Source organism: Bombina bombina, chromosome 2 (genome assembly GCF_027579735.1).
Source record: "Bombina bombina isolate aBomBom1 chromosome 2, aBomBom1.pri, whole genome shotgun sequence".
NCBI classification, from domain to species: Eukaryota; Metazoa; Chordata; class Amphibia; order Anura; family Bombinatoridae; genus Bombina; species Bombina bombina.
Genome location: NC_069500.1, coordinates 507,643,418 through 507,657,418, shown reverse-complemented (window position 1 = coordinate 507,657,418; position 14,001 = coordinate 507,643,418). Strand labels below are relative to the sequence as shown.

The following is a 14,001-nucleotide window of genomic DNA, read 5'->3' as shown; positions in this document are numbered from 1 at the left end:
GAGAGGAGGTGATGGTAGAAGAGGCAAGGAGTAGATCGTTGTTGGATCTTAGGGGACGGGTTGGAGTATATTTGTTGATGAGTGAGGACAGGTATGGGGGGGGCTGCATTGGTAAGGGCTTTGTAGGTCAAAGTGAGAATTTTGAATTTAATTCTGCTGTGAATGGGGAGCCAGTGAAGGGACTCACAGAGGGGTGCGGCAGATACAGAGCGTCGGGAGAGGTGGATTAGCCTAGCAGAGGCATTTAGGATGGATTGAAGGGGGGAGAGGCGGGAGAGAGGAAGGCCAGTTAGTAGGTTGTTACAGTAGTCAAGCCGGGAAATTACTAGGGAATAGATTAGCTGTTTAGTAGTTTCAGCACTCAGAAAAGGACGAATTTTGGAGATATTGCGTAGGTGGTTGCGACAGGATGAAGAGAGCGATTGGATGTGGGGTATGAAGGACAGATTGGAGTCGAGTGTAACTCCAAGGCAGCGGACTTGGGGTGATGGGGAGATAGTGGTGTCACCAACAGTGATAGTAAAGTTAGAAACTGGAGTAGAATTAGTTGGGGGATTAGAAGAAGCTCAGTCTTGGACATGTTGATTTTTAGGTGGTGAGAGGCCATCCAGGAAGAAATGCCAGATAAGCAGCCTCTGATGTGGAAAAGGACAGACGGAGAGAGTGCAGGGGTGGATAGGTAGATCTGAGTATCATCAGCATAGAGGTGATAGTTGAAGCCATAGCTACTAATAAGTTTACCCAGGGAGGAAGTATAAATAGAGAAGAGTAGAGGGCCTAGAACAGAGCCTTGAGGTACTCCAACAGACAGAGGCAGTGGAGAGGATGAGTCACCAGCAAATGAGACAGAAAAGGACCTATTAGAGAGATAAGAGTGGATCCAGGAGAGGGCAATGTCACAGAGCCCAAGGGAGCTGAGAGTCCGTAAGAGGAGGGGATGGTCAACAGTGTCAAAGGCAGCAGACAGGTCAAGTAAGATAAGTATAGAATAGTGGCCATTGTTTTTAGCAGAAAGAAGATCGTTAGTAACCTTGGTGAGGGCAGTCTCAGTTGAGTGTTGGGGACGGAAGCCAGATTGCAGGGGGTCAAGCAATGAGTTGGAGGATAGGAAGTGTGTTAGGCGATCGAAAACTAGTTTTTCCAGGACTTTAGAAGCTAGCGGAAGTAGTGATATGGGGCGGTAGTTTGTAGGAGAATTGGGGTTGAGGGAGGATTTTTTGAGGATGGGGGTGACCTTTGCATGTTTGAAGGATGATGGAAATGAACCAGTAGTAAGGGATCGGTTGAATATGTGAGTAAGAGCTGGGGTGAGGGTAGAGGACAGAGAGGGTATTAGATGTGAAGGGATAGGGTCAAGGGGGCATGTAGTGAGGTGTGAGGAAGATATTAGGGAACTCACTTCATTCTCAGTGGTTGGAGGGAAGGTACTGAGAGTGTTGGAGGGGGTGACCGGGGGCGCAGATGAAAGGTTGCAGTCTTGTGGTGGGATGTTGCTTCTGATGGTAAGTGTTTTGTTGAAAAAGTAATCTGCCAAGTCTTGAGCACTAAAGTCAGATGAGGGGGGTGGTGCAGGTGGATAGAGGAGAGTGTTGAAAGTGGAGAAGAGACGTTTAGGGTTTGATGAGTGAGAAGATATGAGAGAAGAGAAGTAGTTTTGCTTGGCTAAGTGAAGGGCAAAGGAGTAAGAATAAAGAATGAACTTATAGTGTAGGAAATCGTGTTCAGAGCGGGATTTCCTCCAGGCACGTTCAGCAGCACGGGAGCATTTTTGTAGATAGCGTGTTTGCTGAGAGTGCCAGGGCTGGAGCTGATGACGTGGGGTTTTGCGTATTTGTGGAGGAGCAAGGGTGTCGAGTGCAGAGGAAAGAGTATTGTTATAGTGGTTTGTAGCAAGGTCAGGGCAGGATACCGTGGAAGTGTGGGGAAGGCTTTTTTGAATAAGGTTAGAAAGTTGGAGAGGATCTACAGTGTGCAGATTTCTACAGGTGCGGAGGCGGGGGGTAGAAATAGGTTTAGTCTGTACATTGAGATTATAGGTGAGCAGATGGTGGTCTGAGATGGGAAATGGGCGACAGTTGACATCAGAAGGGGAGCAGAGGTAGGAGAATACCAGATCAAGAGAGTGTCCGTCACGGTGAGTAGGGAATAGGGTGGATTGTGAAAGACTAAAGGAGTTTGTGAGTGAGAGAAGTTTAGAGGCAGCAGGGGTAGATGGGTTATCAATGGGGATATTGAAGTCCTCTAAGATTAGAGCAGGTGTATTTGTAGAGAGAAAGTGAGATTTATAATGAGATTAATTGATTTCTCTTATTTATTACTGATTATGTTATTCTTTCCTCCAATAGAAGAGAAACTTGTCAAGTGGCGTATTCCAGAGGAACATGGTAAGATTATGAGGCAAGTTTGGGTTAAAACAACTATGAATTCTAGAGTAGCGGTTTATTTTCGGTTAAGGGGAATGGACAAAAATTAAAATATGTTTTCCGAGAAGCCAGGAGAATATGAGTATACAGGTATAGTTTTAAAATGCAAAGGATTCTGGCCCTTAATATACAGTGATATCAAGAGCAAGTTGATTTTCAAGTGTTCTTATTAACAACATAATAAAAATAGAGTTCATGAGTTGTAGTGTGGTGGTTATACTACTGGATTACTGCTCCCATAAGAAATATACTTTTTAATGGAGGTTACATGGAACAATCTTGGGTTGGACTGCACACATATGGTAAATTGTCATCTTACTTAGCAGCAGAAGATGAACCTCAACATCTGACCACCCAGCCTCCAACACAGGAGCCTCAATCTGAACTGAATCTTTCCGCTGATGACCACCACCCACCTGCAAGTTTATATTGCCCCCCTTCAAATGGAGGCACCAGCAGCCTTTTGCCAGAAACAGAACAACAAGCATTAGGGTTGGAACTGAACTCCATGGTAGAGGTTCACAACCCCCCAATCTATGGGGTGATTCGCTGGATTGGGCAGATACCAGATTCTTCTGACCTTATTGCTGGACTTGAAATGGTAACTGAATTGCTCTTTTATTCTGCTTCTGCACAATATCTGTTCACATTCAATGCAATACTCTTAAGTAAATGGTTGTGCACTTCTTGTTAGTGATCTATAGTTGGTTCATCATACTATTATAAAAAGTAATGCAAACAGACAGCTCGGGCTGTGCAATTCAATACAAGGATCAAAAGCAAAAAATAATGTTAAATGAGCAGCACATTATATTCGTGTGTGCTAGCTGAGACAATGTATCGCTTTGTCCAATTATGAAACAATTGTAGTAAACCTGTGTTGATTGTTGCAATTGATTACCAAGACCGTTAACCCCTTACATTCGCAAGACTCATCGTTATGAATAAAACATAAGCTAGACAGTTCTAGCAATAACAAACTCACTTGATTCTGAGAATGAAATCCAATGTCAGATGAGATCCAGGAAAACGGAACTGTTATATTCACTGTTAGTAGCGCAATTTGTAGCAACAGTCACAGATACTGCCTGTATTCATAGCAGCATCACGGCTTGTTACACAGGTGTTGAGAAGGGCTCCCCTGCTAAGCCCTCGTTTGTAATGATAAGTAAACAGAAATTAGTTCAACACCTCTGATTGTAACAAAAATAGAACCCAATAATCGAAAAAAACAGAAAGGCTGATGAAATAAGTGTTAAAACTTCACCTTTAATTGAAAATCCGTGAGTAAAAAACAAAGGCACAGCACACAGACCTGACTACCGCTGACGCGTTTCCTGCCCTATTGGGCACTTCATCAGAGCTACCTAACAGGTGTGTAAGGACTCCTTAAAAACAGGATGTAAGCCCTGCACACCTGCTGCATAATTAATTATAACAAAAAATGGAAATTTTGTGTGTATTGTGAAATAAATATCCAATCCAACGTGTAAAACAATAATAAACATTATGCATAATAAATAAACTTGAAAATATCGATCATAAACAAAAAATATATACATTATTATACACTAAGACTATGCTTTCATATAAAATTGTATCATTCAATAGGCACATTAGAAACGATAGTACAATTCAATGTGTGGGGGATAACAATTCTTACTGTAACTAAATACATGAATATTCGTCAATTAATAACATCCCAGTGTACTGAAGTTAATTTAAACATGTTGAAAACATATAATATGGAAATACAAGGAGGGAACTGATATTCTAATAAACCTTAGTAAATAAACGATGTGAAATGTACATTGTATATACATGTATTAGGTAACACACAGAGATCATAAGCAGTTAAGTTTACCAATGTGTATTACATCATATAAAAATCAAATGCTATAAAGTATAAACACATTCAAAAAACATATACTGCCTGCTCTCCGGGTGACCAAACTTGAATAGTTTATCACTAAGATTTTATAAATAATCTGGGCGATATCAGAATTTATATCTATTATAAGTTCCAGATCCTAGGTCTATGTATTGTCAATGAACAATTTGATGTCACTTATTTTATTAATACCAAAAGGAGCACCGGTTTTTAAAGTGTGAATCCAGTAAACTTCTCGTTTACTCAGTGCTGCATATCTATTGCCTCCTCTGGGTCCTAGTTTAACTACCTCAATCCCTTGGAATGTAAAACCAGCTGAACTATTTCCATGTAAAGCAAAGTGCTTGGCCACAGGGGTTTTGGGAATTTCTGCTTCCAGGGAAAGTAAATGCTCTCTTATGCGATCTTTGAGCATTCTAGATGTTAACCCTGTATATTGATAATTACAAGACTTGCAGGTCAAAAGATATATAACAAAAGTAGAAGTGCAAGTAATATGCTCTTTAATCTTAAATGTTTGACCTGTACAAGTCGAGGTAAAAGTATCGCCACATGTGACATAGCTACAACTCTTACAAGGTCTGACATTGCATTTATAAAAGCCTGGTTTAGATGTTAACCAATTAGTTGACTGTGTGGTGTGTAAGCTCTTCTTGCTAAAATCCTTTCTAGCCATATCACCAATGGTTTTAGCTTTACGAGAGATAAAATTACATTTACTAGAGATGTGTTTTAGATCTGAATCCCTATCTAGGATTGGTAATCTATTCCTAATAATTCTACTGATGTCATCAAATTGTCTGCTGTAAGATGTAATAAAATTCACACCACCTTTTAATCCAATATCTTTAACCTTATCTTTCAGTAGACTATTTCTATCAAAATTACTCACTTGTTCCGATATCTTCAACAAACTTTGTTCATCATAGCCTCTCTCTTTCAGTCTAATAGTTAGATCTTCTGCATGTTTCTTATAACTCTCTATGTTGCTACAATTCCTCCGTAATCTGATATATTGACCTTTTGGTATCCCCTTTTTTAAGTGAAATGGGTGGCAAGAATCTGCTCTAAGAATAGTATTACCAGAGATCTCTTTCCTAAAGACCTCAGTAACAATGCCCTCTGCACTGTGACTAAGTTTAACATCTAAATATGGTATGGCATCCTTAGAGTGACTAAATGTAAAACTTAAGTTAGCATCATTCTGATTTAGATATTGCACAAATTCATCTAAGATTCTATCGTCTCCACTCCATAATAAAAGCATATCATCTATAAAACGTGTATAATAGGTGATATGCTTCTTAAATGGATTTGCAACATTGAACAATTTCTTGTCCTCAAATTCAGCTAGATAGAGATTAGCATACGAGGGGGCAAATTTAGCCCCCATCGCAGTGCCTCTCTGCTGTAGAAAATACATGCCATCAAAAATAAAATAATTATGATGTAGCAAAAAGCTGGTTACTTGCAACATAAATTCTATTAGGCCTGAATCATAGTTCGAGTATTTAGACAGCATAGCTTTCATAGCCAATAAACCTTTATCGTGTGGTATACAAGAATATAAGGACACAGCATCTATTGTTACAAAGTTACAATCTGTATCACATTTACATTCTTGCAAAGATCTGATCAGGTGTTTAGTGTCACGTAAGAAACCTGGTAAAGATTGGACAACTGGCTGTAATTGTGCATCCAACCATTCCCCCAACCTCTCCCCCAGAGAGCCAATGGCAGATATAATAGGTCTCCCTGGGGGATTGGTTAAGCTTTTATGTACTTTAGGCAGGAACTTGAAAATTGGGATTCTAGGGTGTTCTACATATAATGTATCACATATACTGTTAGTGAAAATGTTTTTTTCTATACCATCATCTAACAAAGAAGAAAGTTCCCTTTGAAATTTGACTGTGGGATTAAAGGTTAATTTTTTATAAGTATCGATGTCACTCAGCTGTCTCATAGCTTCTTTAAGATATTGTTCTTTATTTAAAACAACAATTGAACCTCCCTTATCAGAATCCACTATCACCAGATCTTTATTGTTAGTTATTTTTTTTAGAGCATTCCATTCCCTCTTATTTAAGTTTCTATGTTTATTTGAACTACTTTTTAAATTCTTCTCAGCTAGTTCTGTTAAATCTTGTTCCACTATGGCATGAAAAACCTCTATGAGGTCTGTACGAGAATTTACTGGATAAAAGGTACTTTTTTTTAAATTTTTAACTACCTGTTGTTTAGTTTTATTTGTCTCATTCTCATTATCCATATTAAGATCACATAATGAAGCAATGTCACATAACTCTGAGAAATTACATTTTTCATTCAAAGACATAGTTACAGGAGGATCTAGTGGACTCTCATCATTACCCAATGTTGGGTCCTTGCTGAAGTGTTTCTTTAGTGTTATCTTACGGACAAATTTGTTCAAATCCATAATGGTGTCAAAAAGATTAAAGTCTTGTGTAGGTGAAAAGCCCAGACCTTTAGATAACACTACTTTCTCAAACTCATTTAATGGATGGTCCGAAAGGTTAATGATCTTTAGTTCTTGTAATTTTTGTTCTTCTTGAATTTCTGACGGCTTGGATACCTTGGTGCCTGCGAAGGGATAGGCACTTTGCTCTTGTCTTCTGTTGATAGTGATATCACCTCCCCGTTTTTTTGGCCGTGCTCCCATCTCTTCTTCAGATCTCGATTTTGTTTTAATAGGTGTAGATGTCAACTTAGGTGTACTAGAAGCCACACTATTTGTGCTTTCACTATGTGAGTCCATGGTATCCAGACTTGTAAAAGTGACCTTTTTGTTCTTTCCTTTATCCTTTTTGCCATTCTTCTTTTTGCCATTGTTACTGGATTTATTGTTAGAATTTCTGTTTGTGGTGTTCCAATTATAAACAACTTCCAAATCATAATCTTTGCAATCTCTGCCATATTTCTTATATTTATTAGTAGATAATTCTTCTGCAGTCTTGTCCACAGTTTCCTTCAATTGTTCTTCAAATGGAGTATATTTCGAATCCTCTTTAAATACATCTAGCTGTAATTGCAGCTGATCCAGTTCTCCCAGTATTGTGTCCCTTTGTTCTCTTTTAAAGGTAACTAGTTTTTCCATTAAGATGATAGAACAATCTGAAAGAGCTTGGTTCCATTCCATCATGAATAGAGGAAACTCTTTATGAAATGCCGGAAATTTTTTTAACCTCAGTCCTCTGGGAATTTTATTCTCTTTGATATACAAACTTAAAAATTCAATGTCCCACCACAATTTTAGTTCTTTAATGTGCAATTTTTCTTTTTTTGAAAACAATGATCCCAAGTCTACTTTAAAATCAATGTCTGGCGCTGTGCCTTTAAATAAGTTATCAAACAGTCTTTTTCTGTTATTTTCATCCTGGGCAGCCATATCTTATTGGAAAATATGTCAATCTCCAAAAATAAGAATATACAGATAACAAATTGTTTCAATTTAAAGCCTTAAATCAGTTGAATCACAGTCCCTGCAGGTGTATATCGAAATCAGAAATGCAAACAGACAGCTCGGGCTGTGCAATTCAATACAAGGATCAAAAGCAAAAAATAATGTTAAATGAGCAGCACATTATATTCGTGTGTGCTAGCTGAGACAATGTATCGCTTTGTCCAATTATGAAACAATTGTAGTAAACCTGTGTTGATTGTTGCAATTGATTACCAAGACCGTTAACCCCTTACATTCGCAAGACTCATCGTTATGAATAAAACATAAGCTAGACAGTTCTAGCAATAACAAACTCACTTGATTCTGAGAATGAAATCCAATGTCAGATGAGATCCAGGAAAACGGAACTGTTATATTCACTGTTAGTAGCGCAATTTGTAGCAACAGTCACAGATACTGCCTGTATTCATAGCAGCATCACGGCTTGTTACACAGGTGTTGAGAAGGGCTCCCCTGCTAAGCCCTCGTTTGTAATGATAAGTAAACAGAAATTAGTTCAACACCTCTGATTGTAACAAAAATAGAACCCAATAATCGAAAAAACAGAAAGGCTGATGAAATAAGTGTTAAAACTTCACCTTTAATTGAAAATCCGTGAGTAAAAAACAAAGGCACAGCACACAGACCTGACTACCGCTGACGCGTTTCCTGCCCTATTGGGCACTTCATCAGAGCTACCTAACAGGTGTGTAAGGACTCCTTAAAAACAGGATGTAAGCCCTGCACACCTGCTGCATAATTAATTATAACAAAAAATGGAAATTTTGTGTGTATTGTGAAATAAATATCCAATCCAACGTGTAAAACAATAATAAACATTATGCATAATAAATAAACTTGAAAATATCGATCATAAACAAAAAATATATACATTATTATACACTAAGACTATGCTTTCATATAAAATTGTATCATTCAATAGGCACATTAGAAACGATAGTACAATTCAATGTGTGGGGGATAACAATTCTTACTGTAACTAAATACATGAATATCAGTTCCCTCCTTGTATTTCCATATTATATGTTTTCAACATGTTTAAATTAACTTCAGTACACTGGGATGTTATTAATTGACGAATATTCATGTATTTAGTTACAGTAAGAATTGTTATCCCCCACACATTGAATTGTACTATCGTTTCTAATGTGCCTATTGAATGATACAATTTTATATGAAAGCATAGTCTTAGTGTATAATAATGTATATATTTTTTGTTTATGATCGATATTTTCAAGTTTATTTATTATGCATAATGTTTATTATTGTTTTACACGTTGGATTGGATATTTATTTCACAATACACACAAAATTTCCATTTTTTGTTATAATTAATTATGCAGCAGGTGTGCAGGGCTTACATCCTGTTTTTAAGGAGTCCTTACACACCTGTTAGGTAGCTCTGATGAAGTGCCCAATAGGGCAGGAAACGCGTCAGCGGTAGTCAGGTCTGTGTGCTGTGCCTTTGTTTTTTACTCACGGATTTTCAATTAAAGGTGAAGTTTTAACACTTATTTCATCAGCCTTTCTGTTTTTTCGATTATTGGGTTCTATTTTTGTTACAATCAGAGGTGTTGAACTAATTTCTGTTTACTTATCATTACAAACGAGGGCTTAGCAGGGGAGCCCTTCTCAACACCTGTGTAACAAGCCGTGATGCTGCTATGAATACAGGCAGTATCTGTGACTGTTGCTACAAATTGCGCTACTAACAGTGAATATAACAGTTCCGTTTTCCTGGATCTCATCTGACATTGGATTTCATTCTCAGAATCAAGTGAGTTTGTTATTGCTAGAACTGTCTAGCTTATGTTTTATTCATAACGATGAGTCTTGCGAATGTAAGGGGTTAACGGTCTTGGTAATCAATTGCAACAATCAACACAGGTTTACTACAATTGTTTCATAATTGGACAAAGCGATACATTGTCTCAGCTAGCACACACGAATATAATGTGCTGCTCATTTAACATTATTTTTTGCTTTTGATCCTTGTATTGAATTGCACAGCCCGAGCTGTCTGTTTGCATTTCTGATTTCGATATACACCTGCAGGGACTGTGATTCAACTGATTTAAGGCTTTAAATTGAAACAATTTGTTATCTGTATATTCTTATTTTTGGAGATTGACATATTTTCCAATAAGATATGGCTGCCCAGGATGAAAATAACAGAAAAAGACTGTTTGATAACTTATTTAAAGGCACAGCGCCAGACATTGATTTTAAAGTAGACTTGGGATCATTGTTTTCAAAAAAAGAAAAATTGCACATTAAAGAACTAAAATTGTGGTGGGACATTGAATTTTTAAGTTTGTATATCAAAGAGAATAAAATTCCCAGAGGACTGAGGTTAAAAAAATTTCCGGCATTTCATAAAGAGTTTCCTCTATTCATGATGGAATGGAACCAAGCTCTTTCAGATTGTTCTATCATCTTAATGGAAAAACTAGTTACCTTTAAAAGAGAACAAAGGGACACAATACTGGGAGAACTGGATCAGCTGCAATTACAGCTAGATGTATTTAAAGAGGATTCGAAATATACTCCATTTGAAGAACAATTGAAGGAAACTGTGGACAAGACTGCAGAAGAATTATCTACTAATAAATATAAGAAATATGGCAGAGATTGCAAAGATTATGATTTGGAAGTTGTTTATAATTGGAACACCACAAACAGAAATTCTAACAATAAATCCAGTAACAATGGCAAAAAGAAGAATGGCAAAAAGGATAAAGGAAAGAACAAAAAGGTCACTTTTACAAGTCTGGATACCATGGACTCACATAGTGAAAGCACAAATAGTGTGGCTTCTAGTACACCTAAGTTGACATCTACACCTATTAAAACAAAATCGAGATCTGAAGAAGAGATGGGAGCACGGCCAAAAAAACGGGGAGGTGATATCACTATCAACAGAAGACAAGAGCAAAGTGCCTATCCCTTCGCAGGCACCAAGGTATCCAAGCCGTCAGAAATTCAAGAAGAACAAAAATTACAAGAACTAAAGATCATTAACCTTTCGGACCATCCATTAAATGAGTTTGAGAAAGTAGTGTTATCTAAAGGTCTGGGCTTTTCACCTACACAAGACTTTAATCTTTTTGACACCATTATGGATTTGAACAAATTTGTCCGTAAGATAACACTAAAGAAACACTTCAGCAAGGACCCAACATTGGGTAATGATGAGAGTCCACTAGATCCTCCTGTAACTATGTCTTTGAATGAAAAATGTAATTTCTCAGAGTTATGTGACATTGCTTCATTATGTGATCTTAATATGGATAATGAGAATGAGACAAATAAAACTAAACAACAGGTAGTTAAAAATTTAAAAAAAAGTACCTTTTATCCAGTAAATTCTCGTACAGACCTCATAGAGGTTTTTCATGCCATAGTGGAACAAGATTTAACAGAACTAGCTGAGAAGAATTTAAAAAGTAGTTCAAATAAACATAGAAACTTAAATAAGAGGGAATGGAATGCTCTAAAAAAAATAACTAACAATAAAGATCTGGTGATAGTGGATTCTGATAAGGGAGGTTCAATTGTTGTTTTAAATAAAGAACAATATCTTAAAGAAGCTATGAGACAGCTGAGTGACATCGATACTTATAAAAAATTAACCTTTAATCCCACAGTCAAATTTCAAAGGGAACTTTCTTCTTTGTTAGATGATGGTATAGAAAAAAACATTTTCACTAACAGTATATGTGATACATTATATGTAGAACACCCTAGAATCCCAATTTTCAAGTTCCTGCCTAAAGTACATAAAAGCTTAACCAATCCCCCAGGGAGACCTATTATATCTGCCATTGGCTCTCTGGGGGAGAGGTTGGGGGAATGGTTGGATGCACAATTACAGCCAGTTGTCCAATCTTTACCAGGTTTCTTACGTGACACTAAACACCTGATCAGATCTTTGCAAGAATGTAAATGTGATACAGATTGTAACTTTGTAACAATAGATGCTGTGTCCTTATATTCTTGTATACCACACGATAAAGGTTTATTGGCTATGAAAGCTATGCTGTCTAAATACTCGAACTATGATTCAGGCCTAATAGAATTTATGTTGCAAGTAACCAGCTTTTTGCTACATCATAATTATTTTATTTTTGATGGCATGTATTTTCTACAGCAGAGAGGCACTGCGATGGGGGCTAAATTTGCCCCCTCGTATGCTAATCTCTATCTAGCTGAATTTGAGGACAAGAAATTGTTCAATGTTGCAAATCCATTTAAGAAGCATATCACCTATTATACACGTTTTATAGATGATATGCTTTTATTATGGAGTGGAGACGATAGAATCTTAGATGAATTTGTGCAATATCTAAATCAGAATGATGCTAACTTAAGTTTTACATTTAGTCACTCTAAGGATGCCATACCATATTTAGATGTTAAACTTAGTCACAGTGCAGAGGGCATTGTTACTGAGGTCTTTAGGAAAGAGATCTCTGGTAATACTATTCTTAGAGCAGATTCTTGCCACCCATTTCACTTAAAAAAGGGGATACCAAAAGGTCAATATATCAGATTACGGAGGAATTGTAGCAACATAGAGAGTTATAAGAAACATGCAGAAGATCTAACTATTAGACTGAAAGAGAGAGGCTATGATGAACAAAGTTTGTTGAAGATATCGGAACAAGTGAGTAATTTTGATAGAAATAGTCTACTGAAAGATAAGGTTAAAGATATTGGATTAAAAGGTGGTGTGAATTTTATTACATCTTACAGCAGACAATTTGATGACATCAGTAGAATTATTAGGAATAGATTACCAATCCTAGATAGGGATTCAGATCTAAAACACATCTCTAGTAAATGTAATTTTATCTCTCGTAAAGCTAAAACCATTGGTGATATGGCTAGAAAGGATTTTAGCAAGAAGAGCTTACACACCACACAGTCAACTAATTGGTTAACATCTAAACCAGGCTTTTATAAATGCAATGTCAGACCTTGTAAGAGTTGTAGCTATGTCACATGTGGCGATACTTTTACCTCGACTTGTACAGGTCAAACATTTAAGATTAAAGAGCATATTACTTGCACTTCTACTTTTGTTATATATCTTTTGACCTGCAAGTCTTGTAATTATCAATATACAGGGTTAACATCTAGAATGCTCAAAGATCGCATAAGAGAGCATTTACTTTCCCTGGAAGCAGAAATTCCCAAAACCCCTGTGGCCAAGCACTTTGCTTTACATGGAAATAGTTCAGCTGGTTTTACATTCCAAGGGATTGAGGTAGTTAAACTAGGACCCAGAGGAGGCAATAGATATGCAGCACTGAGTAAACGAGAAGTTTACTGGATTCACACTTTAAAAACCGGTGCTCCTTTTGGTATTAATAAAATAAGTGACATCAAATTGTTCATTGACAATACATAGACCTAGGATCTGGAACTTATAATAGATATAAATTCTGATATCGCCCAGATTATTTATAAAATCTTAGTGATAAACTATTCAAGTTTGGTCACCCGGAGAGCAGGCAGTATATGTTTTTTGAATGTGTTTATACTTTATAGCATTTGATTTTTATATGATGTAATACACATTGGTAAACTTAACTGCTTATGATCTCTGTGTGTTACCTAATACATGTATATACAATGTACATTTCACATCGTTTATTTACTAAGGTTTATTAGAATATCAGTTCCCTCCTTGTATTTCCATATTATATGTTTTCAACATGTTTAAATTAACTTCAGTACACTGGGATGTTATTAATTGACGAATATTCATGTATTTAGTTACAGTAAGAATTGTTATCCCCCACACATTGAATTGTACTATCGTTTCTAATGTGCCTATTGAATGATACAATTTTATATGAAAGCATAGTCTTAGTGTATAATAATGTATATATTTTTTGTTTATGATCGATATTTTCAAGTTTATTTATTATGCATAATGTTTATTATTGTTTTACACGTTGGATTGGATATTTATTTCACAATACACACAAAATTTCCATTTTTTGTTATAATTAATTATGCAGCAGGTGTGCAGGGCTTACATCCTGTTTTTAAGGAGTCCTTACACACCTGTTAGGTAGCTCTGATGAAGTGCCCAATAGGGCAGGAAACGCGTCAGCGGTAGTCAGGTCTGTGTGCTGTGCCTTTGTTTTTTACTCACGGATTTTCAATTAAAGGTGAAGTTTTAACACTTATTT

General features: G+C 36.7%; 1 protein-coding gene across 2 annotated transcripts in view; it reads left to right on the top strand.

The window, feature by feature from the left end:
- LOC128649159 (ubiquitin carboxyl-terminal hydrolase CYLD) overlaps positions 1-14,001 on the top strand; it is a 113,956-nt gene that overhangs the window by 24,418 nt on the left and 75,537 nt on the right. Inside the window, exons 4-5 of one of the 2 annotated variants that reach the window (XM_053702259.1) lie at positions 2,346-2,384; positions 2,750-3,024. In XM_053702259.1, the coding sequence (XP_053558234.1) occupies positions 2,346-2,384; positions 2,750-3,024 (314 nt within the window). Of the gene's footprint in view, positions 1-2,345; positions 2,385-2,746; positions 3,025-14,001 lie in introns of both variants that reach the window. The other variant, XM_053702258.1, reaches the window with a different exon arrangement.